The sequence below is a fragment of the Mobula birostris genome, chromosome 22 (genome assembly GCF_030028105.1).
Source record: "Mobula birostris isolate sMobBir1 chromosome 22, sMobBir1.hap1, whole genome shotgun sequence".
Classification (NCBI taxonomy): Eukaryota; Metazoa; Chordata; class Chondrichthyes; order Myliobatiformes; family Myliobatidae; genus Mobula; species Mobula birostris.
The window spans coordinates 20,962,380-20,984,938 of record NC_092391.1 but is presented as its reverse complement, the minus strand read 5'-3'; the positions used below and the strand labels follow the sequence as shown (position 1 = coordinate 20,984,938).

The following is a 22,559-nucleotide window of genomic DNA, read 5'->3' as shown; positions in this document are numbered from 1 at the left end:
GAGATATAAATGTTGTAACCTCCATTGTCATTTAAGAATATAATCATTGATAACATGTGGAAGATTGTATGATATATTTATGACTAAGTGCAGCTCTAATGCCATATTTACGTTTGCTGGTGACACCACTGTGGTGGGCGAATCTGTGGAATTCATTGCCACAGGTGGCTATGGAGACCAAGTTATTGGGTGTATTTAAGGCAGAGGTAGATTCTTGCTTAGTCGGGGCATGAGGGGATTTAGGGAGAAGGCAGGAGATTGGGGCTGAGGGGGAAAATGTATAAGCCACGATGGGCCCAGATAGCCTAATTCTGCTCCTATATCTTGTGGTGTTGCAGAATCAAAGATGGTGACAAATCAGCATATAGAAGGGAGATTGAGACTCTGGCTGAATAGTGCCACAACAACAACCTCTCACTCAATGAGCAAAACCAAAGAGCTGTTTATTGACTATGGGGGAGGGTGGAACTGGAGGTCCATCCTCCATCAGGGTATCAGGAGGAGAGAGTCCGCAACTTTTAACTTGCTTGCTGTTATCACCTCAGAGGATCTGTTCTGGGTCCAGCACATAACTGCTGTTACAAAGAAGCCACAGCAGCGCCTCTACTTTCTTAGCAGTTTGTGCAGATTAGGCATGTTATCTTAAACTTTGACAAGTTTCTATAGATGGATGATGAAGCGTATACTGGCTGGTTACATCACGGCCTGATTAGGAACACTTAATGCCATTGAACAGAAAAATAATTACAAAAAGTGGGTAGAGCGCAGTCCATCACAGGTAAAGCCTGCCCCACCATTGAGCACTACAACAAGGAATTCTGTTGCAGGAAAATAGCATGTATCATCAAGAACCTGCATCATCCAGGCCATGCTACCATCATGAAAGAGAAACAGGAGCCTCCAGTCCCACACCACCAGGTTTATGAACAGTTATTAGTCCTCAACATTCACACTCTTGAACTTCACTCGCCTCAATACTGAACAGATTCCAAAACTTATGGACTCATATTTTAAAGACTCTACAACTCATGTTCTTGATTTTGTTGTTTGGTTTTTTTTATCTGCGTTTGCGCAGCTTGTTGTCTTTTGCACATTGGTTGTTTGTCCCTTTTTATCGTGTGCAGTTTTTCATGGTTTCTGTTTGTCTATTTACTATGAATGCCTACAAGAAAATGAATATATGTTGACATATATTTACTTTGAACTTTTCAACTTTGTAAACGTGATTTTGTAGCTGCAAATTTATATATTCTCCTAATTCCTTCTGTGGTTCATTGCAGATAATATTCCTGAGGATTTAAGGGATGCTTTCTACACAGACCAATATGAACAGGAACATATTAAGCCACCAGTGATCAAGCTGTTGCTGTCCAGTGAACTCTATTGTCGTGTGTGCAGCCTAATTTTAAAAGGGGATCAGGTGGCTGCATTGCAGGGTCACCAACCTGTCATTCAAGCATTGTCACGCAAAGGCATTTATGTTATGGAGAGTGATGATATGCCGGTTTCGGAATCGGACCTCACACAGTCTCCAGTCAAAATGGTGAGTGAGAGATTCTACTTGAGATTTATTTTAATTTTTTCTAGTGACTTTCTAGTATTCCAGGGCAGATTTATTTATCTTTTCATGGTGAGCTTGCCATCTGGAGTGTGTGGCAAAACACAATTGTGCAGTACAAGGCTCCCTTCCTGCTTTCTAGCACTGCTGACCTCTCTGGTTTGAAAGTTGTTAATGTGCACATGTGCTAATGTAAAACCCGTAGACATTATCACTTACCCTGTGTGAGAAGTTGAGCCATTTGTAAGGTGCCTTCACACATCACTGAGCTTGTGCTTGTAATACCATTTTCTTCTTTCTTGGTGTGTATCCTGCTTCAGATTTTTTTTGCACCAACATTATGCTTTCCTTGGATTTTGATTGTTAAATTGGTTAAAGTAGTTTTGAAGATGAAAGACTAATAATTGAGTGTGTTTAATCCTTGTGTAGTATTGGGATTGATTCACTCTATACATATCCAAAATCTGAGGTATTGAAATTTTACCTACACAATGTACCAATGTGGTTCCTTTTATCATTATGATATTGCTCGAGGTTGGAGACAACATCAGATGCGCAACAACTCTGGCAGGGCTTGCAAGACATTACTTCCTACAAAGTGAAACCCAATAGCATGAATGGCAACAATGCTTCACTACCAGATGAACTCAACACCTTCCTTGCCTGCTTTGAAAGGGAGAACACAACTACAGCTGTGAAGGTCCCTGCTGCACCTGATGACCCTGTGATCTCTGTCCCAGAGGCCAATTTTAGGCTGTCTTTAAAGAGAGTGAACCCTCGCAAGGCAGAAGGTCCCGATGGAGTACCTGGTAAGGTTTTGAAAACCTGCGCCAACCAACTGGCGGGGAGTATTCAAGGACATTTTTCAACTTTTCACTGCTATGGGTGGAAGTTCCCACTTGCTTCAAAAAGGCAACAATTATACCAGTGCCCAAGAAGAATAATGTGAGCTGCCTTAATGACTATCACCCAGTAGCACTCACATCTACAGTGATGAATTGCTTTGAGAGATTGATCATGACTAGACTGATCTTCTGCCTCAGCAAGGACCTGGACCCATTGCATTTTGCCTATCACCATAATAGGTCAAGGGCAGATGCAATCTCAAAGGCTCTCCATGTGGCTTTAGACTACCTGGGCAACACAAACACCTATGTCAGGATGCTGTTCATTGACTATAGCTCAGCACTTAATAACATCGTTCCCACAATCCTGATTGAGAAGTTGCAGACCCGGGCCTCTGTACCTCCCTCTGCAGTTGAATCCTCGGCTTCCTAACTGGAAGACCACAATCTGTGCGGATTGGTGATAATATATCTTTCTTACTGCCGATTGACACTGGCACACCTTAGGAATATGTGCTTAGCCCACTGCTCTACTCTTTATATGCACGTGACTGTATGGCTAGGCATAGCTCAAATACCATCTATAAATTTGCTGATGATATAACCATTGTTGGTAGAATCAGAGGTGGTGACGAGAGGGCATACAGGAGTGAGATATGCCAACTAGTGGAGTGGTGCTGCAGCAGCTACCTGGCACTCAACTTCAGTAGGACGAAAGGGCTGATTATGGACTTCAGGAAGGGTAAGACAAAGAAACACGTACCAATCTTCACAGAGGGATCAGATGTGGAGAGAGTGAGCAGCTTCAAGTTCTTGGATGTCAAGATCTCTGAGGATCTAACCTGGTCCCAACATATTGATGCAGTTATAAAGAAGGCAAGACAGCAACTATACTGTATTAGGAATTTGAAGAGATTTGGTATTTCAACAAATACTTTCAAAAACTTCTATAGGTGTACTAACAGGCTGCATCACTGTCTGGTATGGGGGGGCTACTGCACAGGACAGAAAGAAGCTGCTGAAGGTTGTAAATCTAGTCAGCTCCATCTTGAGTACTAGCCTACAAAGTACCCAGGATATCTTCAAAAAGCAGTGTCTTAGAAAGGCAGCGTCCATTATTAAGGACCTCCAGCACTCAGGGCATGCCTTTTTCTCACTGTTACCATCAGGTAGGAGGTACAGAAGCCTGAAAACACACGCTTAGCTATTCAGGAACAGCTTCTTCCCCTCTGCCATCCAACTCCTCAATGGACATTGAACTCTTGGACACTACCTCACTTTTTAAAAAATATATACTATTTCTGTTTTTTGCATGAATTTTGATCTATTCAATATATGTATGCTGTACAAAGTATACTGAATAAGATTTATTATTATTTTTTTCTTCTGTTATGTATTGCATTGAACTGCTGCTACTAAGCTAACAAATTTCACGCCACATGCCAGTGATAATAAACCTGATTCTGATTGCTCAAAATAATATAACAAATGGTTCAGCCATTGAAACCATTTTTTATTTCTGCCTCTTTTGCTAAAAGACATTAAGAAGAAAAGGATTCTCATGGATCCTAAATATGTCTTAGATCTGAAATGCTACCGACTTCAAGCATGTCTAGAACAAATTTTCTTTTTCCATCTCTGACATCTTTTACAAACCCTATTGACTTTCAGTTATCAAATTGCTATCCCCTTCTCTCAGTTCCTCCATCTCCACCACACCTGTTCTCAGAATGAGGTTTTCCATTCTGGAGCATCTGAGATGTCCCTTTCTTTAAAAAAAAAGACCAGTGTTTCCCTTCCATCACCATTGATTCTGTCCTCACTCGCACCTCCTACATTTCCTAGACATTTGCCCTCACTTCATCCTCCTGCCATTATGACAGGGACAGTGTTCCCCTTGGCCTTTTTTTACCATTCCATGAGCCTCTGTACCTAGCATATATTTCTGCCTATATCCAATAGGATTTTGCTGCTAGCACATCTTTCCTCCCCTTCCACTCCTTTGTCCATTCGTCCCTTCTCACTGATGTCTCATGGCACATCCCTGCAGCATGATGAGTGGCACACCTGCTCCTACAATTCCTTCCTCACCAACATTCAGGGCCCAAAGCAGTCCTTCCAGGTGTTGCCTCACCTGTTGGGATCTACTGTATCTAGCTAGGTCTTCCAATGCAGTCTCCTAATGCAACTCAAATTGGGGAATTGCTTTGTTCGGCACATTTGTTCTGTCCACCACCAAATACATGATCTCCTGGTGGCCACTAATTTCAATTTGATTTCCCATTCTCATACTAGTATATCTGCCCATATGACCTTCTCTACTGTCACGATGAAACCAAACTCAGGTTGGAGATTTGATGGCATGAACTGAATTCTCTAACTTCAGTTTGTTTTTCCTCTCTTCCCTCCCCCTTCTTTTCTTCATGCTTCATTTTGGTTATCCTCTACCTTTTCCTTTTCCTACCTGCATGTCTGGTTCCCCTCCTCCTTCCCATTCTTCCATGGTCCACTGTCCTCTCCTATTAGATTTCTTCTTCAGCACTTTACCTATTACCTCACCCTCTTCCCCCACCCAGCCTTCCCATCTTCCTCCTCGTGGGGTTTTACTTATCACTTGCTAGCTTGCACTCCTTAATTTGGCTTCTGAGCCCTTCTGTTCCAGTTCTGTTGAAGGGTCTCTGGTCAAAACGTTATTTGTTTATTCCTCTCCAAGGGGCTGCTGACCTGCCGTGTTCATCCAGCATTTTTGTGTGTTGCACAGGGTTTCCAGTATCTGCAAAATCTCTTGTGTTTACAACTGTTTCTTGGTTTTGTTTCCTTCTCAATCCAGCCTCCTCTTTGATGGCCATTTCCAACCTATTGATTAGAATGCTTGATCAGAAACACAGGATTTAAAAATATTTACTCTTTTCACTCTATCTGCACATTCTCATCATCTTGGTTCCTCAGGGTAGATCTAAAGGAAGGTGGATAACACTTCCCTATACAATCTTGCTAGTGTAATTCAAATATCTACTCTCAATTTTGTGGCAGCAAGGTCATTGACACTCAGTGTTACGTATGGAACAGTTCAGTTGGATTCTAACAGTAAACAGTTTATACAATCCATCAAGGTCATATCTTTTTCTAGTTTACTTACAATTACCATGGTCTTTGCACTGTTTTAGCTTTAATATACCGAGGCCTTGCTTTGTTTTCAGATGAACTGCTGACTCTTCATAGCACAGTAACGTCAAACAAATTGTGTCAGAATGCAGTTCATATTGTGCGCTGCCATGGTGATAGCATTCTTTATCAATTTACTCTCTTAATTTTAGTAGCTTCTCTAAATGCTATTAGAAATTTTATGCCTGTTTGAATCTCCTTTGTTTGAACAAAAATTAAATTTCTGTATAACATTTGATTTTTTACTGATCAACTTTGAATCTGCACATATGGATTACACCAGGATCTATTCTGCAAATTGATCTAGAACATAGAGTAGTACAGCACAGTACAGGCCCTTTGGCCCACAATGTTGTGCCGACCCTTAAACCCTGCCTCCCATATAACCCCCCCACCTTCTTTGCATCATTCTTGTAGTGTTCAGCAATCTGTCTGCAGTCTGCTACAAAGATTACAGTTGATTCATCTGAGGGTTAGTTCCAGCTATTAAGCTGATCCACCAGGTTCAGGAACATTTATTACCCCTCAACTATCAGGCTCTTGAACTAGAGGGGATAACTTCAGACAACCTTACTTGCTCCATCACTGAACTGTTTCCACAATCTATAGACTCACTTTCAAAAACTCATCTCATGTTCTTGATATTTACTCATTTATTTGTTACTATTTTTTATCTTTTGTATTTGCTCATTTTATTGTCCTTGCACATTGGTTGGTTGTCCTGTTGGATGTGGTCTTTCATTGATTCTATTGTGTTTCTTGGATTTATTGTGCATGCCCGCAAGAAAACAAATCCCAGGATTGTATATGGTGACATATATGTACTTTAATAATACATTTACTTTGAACTTTTAACTTTGGGACCACCATGCAACTAATTTAACTAAGTCTTCAAATATTTTGTCCTCTGTTTGGGTAGAGCCAGCATTGTTTTACTCAATCATCTTGCAGCACCTACAGATGAGAGTGAAATGATTTCTTTCCTTCTACTTAGGCATCCGTTAGTTTCGTGAGACCATGGACTTACGCCTTGGAAGGTTTCCAGGACGCAGGCCTGGGCAAGGTTGTATGGAAGACCGGCAGTTGCCCATGCTGCAAGTCTCCCCTGTCCATGCCACCGGTGTTGTCCAAGGGAAGGGCACTAGGGCCAATACAGCTTGGCACCGGTGTCGTCACAGAGCAATGTGTGGCTAAGTGCCTTGCTCAAGGACACAACACACTGCCTCATTTTGTTGTCCTTGCACATTGGTTGTTTGTCCTGTTAGATGTGGTATTTCATTAATTCTATTGTGTTTCTTGGATTTATTGTGCATGCCTGCAAGAAAACCTCTATAAGTACGTACCTATTCCATTCATGACTTGACTACCATAGTACAACTGATTACAAGCATAGAATAAATCAATTTTTGGATCAATTTGTTGATCCAAAAAAAAACTAACCTCTCAAAATCCAATCCATATCTAATCCTAAAGTGCCCTGGTTACTCTGTTCATTCTCCTTGTCATAACGGCACTAATCATTGTCAGCTATCATAACGGCACTAATCATTGTAATCAAAAATTGAGGAAAGCCACATGACTCATTGTAATCAAAAATTGAGGAAAGCCACATGACTCTCAGCAATTTAAATCAATAATATAGCTGTTTCATTTTTGTCACTCATTGCTACAGGGGACTGCAATACAACTATAACAAGGCTCCTGAATGAGTCCTAACATCTGTCTCAGTTTTCACATCAATATAGTACAGTAGAGTCAGACAGGGTAGAAACAGATCCTTTGCTGCACCATGTTCATATGAGCATCGAGTGCTATCGCAATTGAGTCTATAGCCTTCCTTCTTTTGTCAAATGCTCATCCAGCTGCTGTTTAAATGTTGTGAGAATACCTGTCTCCTTCATCTTCTCAGGCAGGATATTCTAGATTGCATCCACCCTCTGGGTGAAAAAATCTTCCTCAGATGTCCTCTGAACCTCACCTTAAAATCTATGCCCTCTAAAGTTTGACACCTCTGATGTGGGGAAAAGTTTTTCACCATCTACCTTCTTGAAAATTTGTAGACCTTTTTCAGATTTACACAGAGTCCTCTGCTTCAAGAAAAACAAGCCCAGTCTATCCAACTCCCTCTTTGGAGCTGAAACATTCTGGTGAATTTTGTCTGCAGCCTCTCAACTGTAGTTAGCCCTTTGCGACAATCAGAACTGCACACATTATTCCAAATGTAGCCTAACCTGTGTTTTATAAAGGCGCGTGCTTGGATCTTATGCCTTAGATAATGAGGACAAGCGTCCCATCTGCTTCCTTTACCGCCTCATGTATCTGTGCTATGATTTTCAGGAATCTTTGTACTTGCTCGCCAAGGTCCCTTGGCTCCTCAATAGTCCAGACTACTTAAATCCTGCCATTGACCATTTGGGTGCTACTCTCATTTATCCTTTCTTTCCCCCTCCCCCAAAAATTTTCAGGATTAAATGCCATTGTCACTGCTCTGCCCAATTTGCCATCTGATTGATATCATTCTTTGGTGCAAGCCTGCTTCCTGTCAACAATACTGCTAATTTTTGTGTCATCTGCAAACTTGTCATTCGTACTTTCTAAATTGGTATCTTAGTGTTAACATATATAACACATTCTCTGTACCAATTTGCTGGTCAAAGGGTTCCAATCACAAATGTGATCTTTCACCATCTCTGTCTCCTACTACCAGACCATTTTAGTCCTGCGAAGGGTTTCAGATTCTACTCTTCTGCGAGATGCTGCCTGGCCTGCTGAGTTCCTCCAGCATTTAGTGTGTATTGCTCGAACTTCCAACATCTACAGATTTTTCTCTTATTTGCAATTTTAGATCCAATATAGCAACTTGCTTTTGATCTGTGGTTCTAACCTTTTTAACAAATCCTCCATATGGGACCTTGTCAAAGGCCTTGCTGAAGTCCATGTAAACCACATCAATTTTACTGCTATTATCAGTATATTTCAAAGTTCAAAGTACATGTCACCATATACTACTGTGGGATTTTCTTATGGACATTTAATGCAAATACAATAGAACCAATGGAAAAACCGCAAACAGCAAAGACAGTCAAACAACCAATGTGCAAATACAAAAAATAAATAAATATCAAGAACATGAGTTGTAGAATCCTTGGAAGTGAGTCCATGGGTTGTGGAATCAATTCATTGTTGGGATGAGTGCAGTTATCCCCTTTGTTTCAAGAGCCTGATGGTTGTTCCTGAACCGAGTGGTGTGAGACCTGAGGCTTTTTGCCTCCTTCCTTAATGACAGCAGCAAGAAGAGATTATGGCTTGGATGGTGGAGATCCTTGATGATGCTGCTTTCCGGCAGCAGCACACCCTGCAGATGGGCTCAGTGGTGGGACGGGTTTTACCCAAGTTCGCTCTTCAAAGATAACTCGCTGAAATTAGTCTGATTGGATCTCCCAACACAAATTTGCACCAACATCCCTGTCAAACTCAACTGTTGCAAATTTAGATAATTCTTGTCCCATAGATTTTTTTCCCACTAATTTCCCTCCCACTATAGTTTTGATAAGAGTGAAAGTATTTCCTATCACAGTCCTAAATGTCTTGCTCTATATCCTTGGTTGTAACCTGAGTTAAGGGGAATGTCCTTTCATAGAGTGTAGAAAAACTACAGCACAGTACAGGCCTTTCGGCCCACAATGCTGTGCCGAACGTGTACTTACTTTAGAAATTACTTACAGTTTGTAGTTACCCATAATAATAATAATAATAATAATGGCTCCGTCTGTCTAAGTGGACAATGGATGCGCCCGGTTCCGGGGCGCAGACCTGGAGATCCTGGGCTGCCCAGACATCAAGATCCCTCTCTTGGCCCGCGGATGTGGTCCAAAGGAACGCGAAGCGGTACATTTGGCATCAGCTTCGCTGCAGAAGCTGCTGGGAGGTGACGTGATATGTTATCCAACCGCCTTAGGGGCTCCACTCCAGATTTGTGTAGGGTTTACTCTTTAGCCTTCTCTTCTCCCAGAGATACCCACAAGGCAGTGGGACCTGTAACCCTGGATAGGGGCCCATACCGGGTACTGTCAGCCAGAACCAGCTGAGCCCGGGACTCGTGTAAGGCAGGGTTGTCACGCCCTGTAGTAGTGACATATGGAGCCACTACCCACTACCTTACTAGTTACCCATAGCCCTCTATTTCTCTAAGCTTCTCATCATCTCATACACCTCTATCAGGTCACCTCTCATTCTCTGTAGCACCAAGGAGAAAAGGCCATGTTCACTCAACCTATTCTTATAAGCATGCTCCCCAATCCAGGCAACATCCTTGTAAATCTCCTCTGCACCCCTTCTGTGGTTTCCACATCCTTCTTGTAGTGAGGTGACCGGAACTGAGCACAGTACTCCAAGTGTTGATGAAGGCCAGTGCCCCAGGTGCTACCTTAATCACAGAGTCAACCTGCGTAGCAGCTTTGAGTGTCCTATGGACTCAGACCCCAAGATCCCTCTGATTCTTCACACTGCCAAGAGTCCTACCATTAATACTATATTCTGCCATCTTATTTGACCTACCAGAATGAACCACCTCTCACTTATCTGGGTTGTCTCCATCTGCCACTTCTCAGCCCAGTTTTGCATCCTATCGACATCCTGCTGTAACCTCTGACAGCCCTCCACACTATCCACAACACCCTCAAACTTTGTGTCATCAGCAAATTTACTAACCCATCCTTCCACTTCCTTATCCAGGTCATTTATAAAAATCACGAAGAGAAGGGGGTCCCAGAACAGATCCCTGAGGCACACCACTGGTCACTGACCTCCATGCAGAATATGACCTGTCTACAACCACTCTTTGCCTTCTGTGGGCAAGCCAATTCTGGATCCACAAAACAAGGTCCCCTTGGATGCTTCCTTACTTTCTCAATAAGGGTACCTTATCAAATGCCTTGCTGAAATACATATACACTACACCTACTGCTCTACCTTCATCAACGTGTTTAGTCACATCCTCAAAAAATTCAATTAGGCTCATAAGGCAAGACCTGCCTTTGACAAAGCCATGCTGACTATTCCTAATCATATTATGCCTCTTCAAATGTTCATAAATCCTGCCTCTCAGGATCTTTTCCATCAACTTACCAACCACTGAAGTAAGACTCACTAGTCTATAATTTCCTGGGCTATCTCTGTTCCCTTTCAGTGCAGCGTAGGTTCACAAGGTTAATTCCCAGGATGGTGGGACTGTCATATATTGAAAGATTAGAGCGACTGGGCTTGTATACGCTGGAATTTAGAAGGATGAGAGGGGATCTGATTGAAACATAGAAGATCATTAAGGGATTGGACACACTGGAGGCAGGAAGCATGTTCCCACTGATGGGTGAGTCCAGAGCCAGAGGCCACAGTTTAAGAATAAGGGGTAGGCCATTTAGAATGGAGTTGAGGAAAAACTTCTTCACCCAGAGAGTGGTGGATATGTGGAATGCTGTGCCCCAGAAGGCCGTGGAGGCCAAGTCTCTGGATGCTATCAAGAAAGAGATGGATAGAGCTCTTAAAGATAGCGGAGTCAAAGGTTATGGGGATAAGGCAGGAACTGGATACTGATTGTGGATGATCAGCCATGATCACAGTGAATGGCGGTGCTGGCTCGAAGGGCCGAATGGCCTACTCCTGCACCTATTGTCTATTATCTGCAACCCTTCAATCCTCCGGAACCTCCCCTGTCCCCTTTGATGATGCGAAGATCATTGCCAGAGGCTCAGCAATCTCTTCCCTTGCCTCCCACAGTAGCCTGGGTTACATCTCACCCAGTCCCAGAGACTTATTCAACTTGATGCTTTCCAAAAGCTCCAGCGTATCGTCTTTCTTAATGTCTATATGCTCAAGCTTTTCAATCTACTGTAAGTCATCCCTACAATCGCCAAGATCCTTTTCCGTAATGAATACTGAAGCAAAATATTCATTAAGTACCTCAGCTATCTCCTCTGGTTACATATACACTTTTCCACTGTCATACTTGATTGGTCCTATTCTCTCACGTCTTATCCTCTTGTTCTTCACATACTGTACTTATAGAATGCCTTGGGGTTTTCTTTAATCCTGCTCGCCAAGGCCTTCTCATGGCCCCTTCTGGCTCTCCTAATTTCATTCTTAAGCTCCTTCCCGCTAGCCTTATAATCTTCTAAATCTCCATCAGTACCTAGTTCTTTGAACCTTTTGTAAGCTTTTCTTTACTTCTTGACTAGATTTTAAACAGCCTTTGTACACCACGGTTCCTGTACCCTACCATCCTTTCCCTGTCTCATTGGAACGTACCTATGCAAAACGCCACACAAATATCCCCTGAATATTTGCCATATTTCTGCTGTACATTTTCCTGAGAACATCTGTTCTCAATTTATGCTTCCAAATTCCTGCCTGATAGCTTCATATTTATCCTTACAACAATTAAACGCTTTCCTAACTTGTCTGTTCCTATCCCTCTCCAGTGCTATGGTAAACGAGATAGAATTATGATCACTATCTCCAAAATGCTCTCCAACAGAGAGACCTGACCAGGTTCATTTCCCAATACCAGATCAAGTACAGCCTCTCCTCTTGTAGGCTTATCTAGATATTGTGTCAGGAAACCTTCCTGAACACACCTAACAAACTCCACGCCATCCAAGCACCCTGCTCTAGGGAGATGCCAATCAATATTTGGGAAACTAAAATCTCCCACCATGACAACCCCGTTATTATTGCATCTTTCCAGAATCTGTCTCCCTATCTGCTCCTTGATGTCCCTGTTACTATTGGGTGATCTATTAAAGAACACCTAGTAGCATTATTGACCCCTTCCTGTTTCTAACTTCCACCCACAGAGACTCAATAGACAATCCCTCCATGACTTCCTCCTTTTCTGCAGCTGTGTCACTATCTCTGATCAGCAGTGCCATGCCCCCACCTCTTGCCTCCCTCCCTCCCTGTCCTTTCTGAAACATCTAAAGCCTGGCACTGTAAGTAACCATTCCTGCCCCTGAGCTATCCAAGTCTCTGTAATGGCCGCAACATCATAGCTCCAAGTACTGATCCACGCTCTAAGCTCATCTGCTTTGTCCATGATGCTGCTTGCATTAAAATAGACGCATCTCAGACCATTGGTCTGATGGTACCCCTTCTCTATCACCTGCTTATCCTCCCTCTTGCACTGTCTCCAAGCCTTCTCTATATGTGAGCCAACTGCCCCTTCCTCCATCTCTTTAGTTCGGTTCCCACTCCCCAGTAATTCTAGTTTAAACTCTCCCCAATAGCCTTAGCAAACCTCCCTGCCAGGATATTGGTTCCCCTTAGATTCAAGTGCAACCCGTCCTTTTTGTACAGGTCACACCTGCTGCAAAAGAGGTCCCAATCCAGAAATCTGAATCCCCGCCCCCGCTCCAATCCTTTCTACATCCGGAGTATCAATTTTTGAAGCACAATCACGGTGACATGGAAATATATTAGAGATTATCATGGAAATTCTTGTGTCTTATGCAAAACAATATATGTATGCTCTTCACCCCAACAAGTAGCGGCAGAATTTTATATACTTCAATGAAGTCTCCTTTTATTCTTCTAAACTCTACTACATATTGGTCTCGTTGACCCAGTTTTGCCTGGCAGGGCTATCCTATAGATTCAGGCTAGAAAACCTTAATTGCACTCTGCTGTGGTAGGTACATCTTGGATAAGAAGACCAAACCAAAGCTGCATACACTTGTCCAGGTGTGATCTCACTGAAGTGCTTCAATAAGATTATTTCATGTTTTTTTTAAAGCAAATGAGTATAAAACCCTGATAATCACCATCTGCTTATTTGGAAATCCCAATAAATTGTTACTTAGCTTTCAACTTAATGTTTGTCATGCTCTCATTCCACTCCCAGGGTCCTATTTCCCATGCTCCCTTAACCAGGGCCCCTGTTCTGTGTTCTGGCTTGACTGAAGTTCTGAGTGCTAAGTTACTGTATCTTGCAATATTGTTAATACACTAAACCGGTTTAGTCAGTTTATAGAGGGTCTGGAATTAAATTAGTAACTAATTTCACTGAAGTTCTGTTAGGATTATTTTATAATTGTTTATGGTTTACATTCTTTACTCCTTACATGTTGTCATTCTTGTAAAATTTCAATAATGTTTTAATTTCCTCAATTTTTTCATGTCACTTATTACTAGCGTTCCATTATTGCATTGCATTTGCATGCCATTAATGTCCTGGCCCTGAAAATAATCATAGCTTGTGCTGAGTGGGGCCATCTGTCTCCAGTCCCCACCCAGATTCCCCACGGCACAGCATTGGTTTGGATCTGGAAGGCCAAGAATGTGATAGGCCTGCATTGTACTGGAAATTTCCACCTTATTTTCAGGTCACGTGAGCAGACCAGTACAACTCCATCTATAAAACTTTGGGAAATCTTTTAGTGGATGACAGAGCTGAGCTTTAGCATCTTTGCAGTCAGGACTTGTCTGGATGCTGTTAATATTGCCATAGGTATTGATTTTCTTACTTGTAACTATAAAGCTTTTGAAGCAAATGGGCTTATGGATTCTGGTTCAGATTGAAACTATGAGCAAAATTTCCAGTGTATGTTCTTACAGATCTCCATTTCTATAGTTATACTCCATACTCCAGCATTGCAGCATACTGATAGATTTGTGAGATGAAATGCCTCATTTATTTCAGGGTTCCACATTTCACTGCAGTGTTGGAGTTCAGACTTGAGTCTTGCATTAATTTGATTAAACGATGGCTGTTATGTAAATACTGACTAGATTCAGCCCATTAGCAAAAAAATTCTGAAAGCTCTTTCTTTATCTCTGTCCATCTGCATGCTAGTTTGAAGATACTTGGCTAAAGGAGAAGCTATTCTACTCCAGTCTGAAATGATGATTTATGTATTATGGATTAAAGAAATGATTGTATCAAGGGTGGGCCTCTTTCCAACTTCAGCATTTGCTGTAAATAATCTAATTCAGGAAGCTCTGCAAAATTTGCACAATTAAGAAAACCTTGTATTGATGCTGTTAGTTTCCTTGCAGTTCGTCAATAAAGTGAGTTGGAATTAGAGAAAAGCAGAGTGATGAATAAGCCTTTCACATATTCCATTTAACTGTGATCAGCATTTCCTTTGGGTGTGTTAATATTGGAAAAAGCTAATGCAGAGTTTTGGTGGTGCATTACATTTGGCACATACCTGGAATTTGACATTGCTAATAAGGTAATTTAACAGATTTACTTTCTCATCTGGCATTCAGTTCATCATAGTTTATGTAAAATGTTTTTGGTGATAATACTTTCAAATTGTTATGAACTATATCTGAATTAAAAAAAAAACAATTTTTGCTCGATGTCTTCTAGATATGTTGGATGCAAAGAAGCACACCACACAAACCTTTGCTGTCCTCCGAAACCACTAATCAGGGACCCAAGAACACTTAATTCTACTGCGTCACATTTATTGCACTGCATTTACAGCCAATGATTTCTATTCACAATCTGACCAATTGAAAGATGTGACATCAAGGAAAGCCCCCTTTTCCTGAGAAACAGGCACCCTGTTTGGCCGCAGCTGAGTTGAGGCAGTGCCTGGCCAGGGCAAACCCATGCAAGGCTGCAAAGCCGAACAGCATAACCTGTTCAGGTGTTAAGTTACTCTGTGGCCCAATTAACAGGGTTCTTAATAGACATCTTTAATATCTCTCAGGCAATCCAGTGCCCCTTCAGGCTTCAAGGCAGCCACCATCATTCCAGTGCCTTAGGCCCTCCGTTGGTTTGGTTCGTAGTTGTGTACATGATATTCAAGCTGGGCAGTATGATGTGGAATGACAGAGACTGATACATTTTGGCACCAGTGGGTCACAGGAGTTGCCAGACAGCAACACACAAGAAAATCTGCAGATGCTGGAAATCTAAGCAAAACACACAAAATGTGTATTTGTGTGTGTTGCCAGTCAGCGTTGAACTTAATGTAGGTCTGCCTTAGGGACTCTAGCTCTGGAATTTTCCTCATGGGTTTACTCCCAAAGCCTTCCCCGTGAAAGCAGTGAAGATTTGAGATCAGAGTTTTCCTCCTCCTAGATGATCTTCCAACCACAGCACACGAGCCCCTGCCTGAAGCGACTGGTTTTAAGAAGCCAATAACTTTTTCCTTTCTATTAGTGAAAGCTGTTCCACCAGGCTTAGAAGCTAAGCCATACGTGAAGGCCAGGAGCTGGACTTAGTTGTCAGAAGTTATTTGAGATGCATGCTATTGGCAGCATTTGATAGGTAAAGGGAGCTCATCCCCTCTACCACCCCCAGCAATACAACCTTAAGGAACCTGGGTGCCCAAGAGAATACAATAACAGGCTTGAAATGACTACTATTCAGTGACACTGACTTCAACAGTCATGAAGTGCTCTGAGTGGCTGGTAATGTATCGTGAAAAATCCCATCCTCCAGCTGCATTGGACCCTTTCCAGTTCACATACCACTGAAACTAATCCACAAGTGATGCCATAGCCTTGGTGCTCGACTCTATCCTGTCCTACCTAGAAAATGATAGCTCATACTCCAGGATGTTGTTCGTTGACTTCTGCTCAATGTTTAACACGATCATCCCCCAGAAGCTGATGGGTAAACTGTCCTCAGTATTCAACACCCCTCTCTGTAACTAGATTTTGGACGTCAGTCAGAGTTGGCAGCAACATTTTGAGCTTCATCAAGCTGAGCAGTGGTGCCTCTCAGGGCTGTGCACTCATTCTGCCATTCACGTTGGTGACTCATGATTACACTGGCAGATTCAGCTCAATCTGCATCAAGTTCACTGATAATACTATAGTGGTTGGCCTCAACAACAACAATAATGAGCTGGTATACAGAGAGGAGGTAGGGAGGTATGTCAAGTGGTGCGAGAACAACCACCTGAGTCTCAACGCGGACCAGTCAAAAGATGATTGTGGACTTCAGGAAGATACAGATCGACCACTCTCCATTGCACATCAAGCGCTCTGTCATGGAGAGAATGAAGAGCACAAATTTGCTCAGTATGCACATAATGAATGATCTAATGTGGACCCAGAACACCTCAGTAGTCAAGAAGGCACAGCAGTGTTTACATTTCTGTGGAAATTGAGACGTGCCCCCATTCTAATAACTTTCTACAGGAGCACCATAGAGTGTCCTGTCTGGCTGATCATTGTGTATGGAAGCTGCAAGGTATCTGACGACAAGGCCCTACAGAGGACAGTAAAAACCACTGAGCAGATTATTAGGGTCTCCCTACCACTCTTTTGTGACATTTACCTGAAGTGTTAGGATCCCTACCACTCAAACCATAATCTTTTTTTGACCCACTATCATCAGGAAGGAGGTACAGAAACTTTAGGACTGCCAGACTGGGTAACAGCTTCTTCCCTCAGGCCGGGAGATTTATGAATACCCTGATATCTGTGAGCGCTTGGCACTAAGACAGCGAGCTGATTACTGTTTACTCGTGCTGCACTTCACACATGCGTTTTTGAATTTTATTTTATCAAATTGTGTAATATTTTGTTTGTGCTGTGTGTGATGTATGTTGTGTCGGTGCAATATGGTTTGGAGGAACGTTGTTTAGTTTGGCTGTATATATGTACAATTGGAATACAATGAACTTGATGTGGTCTAGTTTACACTAGGAAAACCAAATGCAGATCGGGTGACCTCTTTGTGGGAAAACCTTTAAGTCAGTAAGGGTGATGCATATAGTTTTGAGTTGTTCATCACTTTAATCTTCAATCTTCCATCTGGATCTCACTCTGACCTTTAATATTGCTTTGCTTAAATGTTCCAACAAGTCTCAGCACGAACTTGAATACTTGATTTGAATTCAAAAAATTTGAGGTCATTGGCTATTTCAGTTTTGGTACCCATAGTTCCAAAATTCTTTAGCTCTCATGATGTTCCAGAATTCATAATTCTGTTGTATTTGCATATCCTCCAGACATATCATTACCATTTCTTTTCGCAGGGATTGCCAACATCTATGCCATGCATTCTTTCCTAATTGCCCCCCTATCACAGATCTCTTTACTGCACCCCTTACTGCTTCTCTGGAATGTTACACACACGCTATCTCTAATTCTTCCTAGATCTATTGAAAGATCATAGCCTGAATAGATAAACACTGTTTTGCAATCCTTGGGAAACAGGCCTGCTGAATTTTTTTTCTCAGTATTTTGTTTTTAATAAGAAAAACTGCACCAAATTCAAAACAAAAATAGAAGTTAATGGAAATGCACAGGAGGTTTTATTTTTGAGAAGAGAAGCAAGTTAATGTCATAGCGAATCGAGTGAATTGTGGGCAGCGGGTGGACAAATAACAGACACTGTATTTTGAGAGTTGAGCTATCTGCTTAAAGGAAAGCAAAATGTAGTTGATAAAGTTCATTGAGAATGAATGGGCAGTAAAACATTTTTTATAAATATCTAGGACAGTGCTTTTGTCATCACAGTTCTCTTAATACAGCAAATAGCAAATCTCAAGTTCATTAGCATGTCTTTTATCTCTGTGAGGAGCTACTACTGTATATTTTCTGTACTTTCGATCTATATCGAACTTCTAAGTCTGCTTTTTCTTGTAGTTTATGTAGCTACTGTTGTAAACAATTCATTGTCTATGAATAATGTTATGATCAATACAACCTAGTAAAGTTCGGATGTCCAAATAAGGAAACTGGCAATATTGATACTGGCCCTATACAGCAGATATGTTTAATTACAGCAACAATCATTTCAAGTATCAGAAGTTGTCTTTTAAAATTTAAAGTAATGTACATTAGTTTGAAGTACAGATTATTCTATTTCTGTTTGCAGAGAATACCAGTTTTATTAGCGACTGAAAACTAATGTTTTCTAATTCTTTAATCATATACTAATGTATTTCTGACATTACAGAACGCTCACATGGCTTTGATTGATGCTCTGATGATGGCCTACACAGTTGAGATGATCAGCATTGAAAAGGTAGTGGCATCTATAAAGCGTTTTTCCACGTTTAGTGCCTCAAAGGAATTACCATATGATCTGGAAGATGCCATGGTGTTCTGGATAAATAAGGTAAATGTAAAATCTGAGCTGCTTTATTTCCATGTTCTGTATGAAGTTGGTTTATTATTGTTACATGTACCCCAAAGAGACAGTGAAAACCTTGTTTTACATACTGTTGCTATAGGTCAAGCATTGAAGTAGAAAGAGGTAAAACAGTAACAGAATACAAAATAAAGTGTAACAGCTACAGAGAGTGCAGTGCAGGTAAACAATAAAGTGTAAAATCCTAACACGGTGGATTGTGAAGTCAAGAGCTCATCTTATCTCAACTGGTCAACAGAGCCTTGACTCAGTGGCAGTACTTCCTCCTCTGACAGAATGTGACTCAAGTATTGCTTACGAAATATGTGTAAAATCTATTTCCATTTCTTATCCAGTCAAAGAAAGTGCTAATTTTCCTTATGGTACTAATTTTCTGTCTGCTAAAAGCAGCTGTCTCTTATACATCCCAGCTTTTGCATTCTAAGCTTCCGATGTGGAACACTATCAAGTACTTCCTGGATGATCATGAATATTGAGTCTATTGCAAATTCCTTGTCACTTTTTTTTCTGTTAAATTTTCAATAATTCAACAACGTTGACTTACCTTTTTTTTCTTGGATAGTTCCTCTTATTCTTCCTCTTAGAGGTTTTTGAGGAAGTTACCAGGAAAGTTGATGAAGGCAAGGTAGTGGATGCTGTCTTCATGGACTTTAACAAGGCATTTGACAAGGTCCCTCATGAGAGGTTCAAGAAGGTTCAGTTGCTCGGCATTCAAGATGAGGTAGTAAATTGGATAAGACATTGGCTTTGTGGGAGAAGATAGAGCGGTAGTAGATGGTTGCCTTTCTGACTGGAGGCCTGTGACTAGTGGAGCGCTGTAGGAATCAGTGCTGGGTCTGTTGTTGTTTGTCATCTATATCAATGATCTGGATGATGTGTTTAACTGGATCAGCAAATTTGCGGATGACAACCAAGATTGCGGGGGTGTAGTGGACTGCAAAGAAGACAATCAGATCGCATTGGGTTTAGGACCAGCTGGAAGAATGGGCTGTGAAATCGCAGATGGAATTTAATGCAGACACGAGCAAGGTATTACACTTCTGTAGGACCAACTAGGGTAGGTCTTACACAGTGAATGGTAAGGCACTGAAGAGTGCGGTAAAGCCAAAGGATCTTGTGATTACAGGTCCATAATTCATTGAAAATCGCGGCACAGGTAGATCAGGTTGTGAAGAAAGCTTTTGATATGTAGTCCTTCATAAATCAAAGTATTGAGTGCAGGAGGTGGAATGTTACGTTGAATTGTATAAGATGTTGGTGAGGCTCAATTTCAAAGTTCAAAAGTACATTTATTATCAAGGTATACAACCTTGAGATTCATCTGCTTACAGGCAGCCACAAAGCAAGCAACCTGAAAGAACCCAACTTAAAAAAGCAACACCTAATGTGCTGAGAAAGAGGGGAGGAAAAACACAAATCATGCAAACAATAGAAGCAAACATCAGCATTCTTAACCAAATTGAGTCCATAGACCTGGAGCCAGAGTATGCTCATAGTCTCCGTCTCAAGTTCATCAAACAGCAGGACAAGTTACCGCAAAGCTTCAGACATGAAGCCTCAGCGCTATGGAGAGAGAAATGAACTGGGAAAGAGCAAGCGGAATCTGCCGGACCTTCATTTTTCCTCCATTCTCAATACCCTGCCTTTTTAGTCTATTTAGGCTGATGTTTAAAGTGTCCAAACACCAGGTCATGCCTCACATTAGGACCCAGGCCTCACCGCAGTGATATGCTCTGGGCCAAGACCTCGCCGCCCAGCCTGAAACAGTTCTCGACCTTTTCAGATTGGCTCAGTGCTGAAAGTGATCCAACCTTCTGATTTTGGTGGACAGGCACCAAAACTCCTCCTCCATGTCCCCTCTACAAATCACTCACTCCAACTCTATCCCTGCATCTTTTTCTAATTAACACACTGTCCCTATGTTTTATTATTAAAGCTGGTAATGTAGCATTGGACTAACAACTAGGCATGCTTTTCTTTGTCTTTTTTAGTCTTGTGTCTGTTATATTTTCTGTTTCTCAAATTCTCTCTTATGGTATTTGATCTTCACTCTCATCTCTTCCTGGGAAAATGGGTGTTTGTATAGAATCTTGTCTGGAAGCTTCTCATCCAGATATCTTTCTACAGAATTAGTTATTCAATCCAGTTGAATCGGCCTGCTTTGGAGTTCGTATTCAATAAACTGGAAAAAACAATTTCCCATATCAAGCTTTTGGTGACACATTTTTATTTGGTTTTGTAATGTTAGCATTGCCTGCCATTTTAGTAGTAATTTGCAGGAGGTTTGGATTGTAATTGGAAAGAAACCCAATTGTGCTGTTCAACTTTAATTTACTTAGTATTCCCATTATTCATTGTTAATAGTTCTATACTACTTACTCCAGAAGAAGATGACTATTAGAAGAAAAAAAACAAAACAAAATCATAATTTGCTATAAACTGCCACTTTCATTCTTCTATTTATATCCAAAACATTTTTTAATCTTCCAGATCTTCCACATGTTTGGAGTTCTTTTAATGACTTAACTCTTGCAATTTTTCTGTTTGTCTTCCACTGTATCATACTTTAGTAAGGCTGTTAGATTGGCATGCCTGGGACTTCGTGCCATACTGGTAGATTTTGCTGGACATTTGGATGTTACTCCTATAATTCACAAACACATTTTACTTTCTTTTTCAATCTTTTTATTAATTTCAAAATATAGAAACAAAACATAGCAATAATACAGATAATATGAGATGTATTGTTACATTTAAAAAAAAGAGTAATTGCAAAACCAAATAGTGGAAATTACCAAAACTCCCATACATGTAAAACTGATCACGGATAATATAAAGCAAAAAAAAGGAAAAAGACAAAAAAAAAGAAAAAAAAACCCATCCCAAAAGAAAAAAAAAACTAAACTAAACTAAACTAAAAGACTTGGGCAAAACTAACAACTTAAAAATGGAAGAGAAGAAAACCTCAGCGTCGATGCCTCCACTCCCCTCCAACAACAGTACAGAGAAATAAAACCAGTTTGGAAATGATCAAATTACATCAAATGAAAATGCTGAATGCACAAACACATTTTAATTCATATTTTTTAAGCTGCAACACAGAATTCCTGCAATTTTACTATTTTTGGATTTCCGTGGACTCATTACTCATCACACTTCTTGTTATTTATCTTCTGCAATTTTCCATCTTGTATAAATTTTGTATCTGTGTACTATCATAGAGTAAAAGTTGAGTTTGTTGTCATGTGCACAAGTACATTTATCAGACATCCCACCTCTCCCGAAAGTTCCGGGAGTCTCCCGCATATGAATAGTGGCTCCCTGATGCCCGCAAGTTATATACAATATCACAGAAATCAATTTTTTGAGAGCGAGCGAGAGAAAGCAAGAGAGAGTGCGAGCGAGAGAGAGAGAGCACGAGAGAGCAAGAGAGAAAGCAAGCGAGAGCACGAGCGAGAGAGAAAGCAAACGAGAGCGCACCATGGCAGAGTGTTCCAAAAAAAATATAAAACGTACGTCACCCAGACTACACTAAAGTGTAGTCTGCCTAATAGGGGTCAAAATAATGACAGTGTTGCTCGCTGCACTGTTTGCAACAGTGACTTTTCTATTGCCCGTGGTGGGTTAAGACTGCAAAAGACGTGTTGAGGTGAGTTTAACAGGTGTCATTCGTTCATTAGCATAGTTAACGTTATTTAAACTAGCTGGCCAGCTGCTAAGGAGCTACTCTATTGCAGACATCCCACCTCTCCTGGAAGTCTCCCGCAAATTGATGGTGCTACCTCCCTGAAACCAGTTTTTGCAGGGTGGGATGTCTGATTTATGCACAGTTGAAATAAAGTACTTGGAGGAGCATTGCAGGCACATAGCATCA

General features: G+C 41.2%; 1 protein-coding gene across 2 annotated transcripts in view; it reads left to right on the top strand.

Moving 5' to 3' along the window:
- Window positions 1-22,559, top strand: part of camsap1b (calmodulin regulated spectrin-associated protein 1b) — a 103,614-nt gene that overhangs the window by 26,389 nt on the left and 54,666 nt on the right. For both annotated transcript variants that reach the window (XM_072240271.1, XM_072240270.1), the window contains exons 2-3: window positions 1,281-1,543; window positions 18,491-18,652. In XM_072240271.1, coding sequence (XP_072096372.1) covers window positions 1,281-1,543; window positions 18,491-18,652 — 425 coding nt within the window. The remainder of the gene's footprint in view (window positions 1-1,280; window positions 1,544-18,490; window positions 18,653-22,559) is intronic.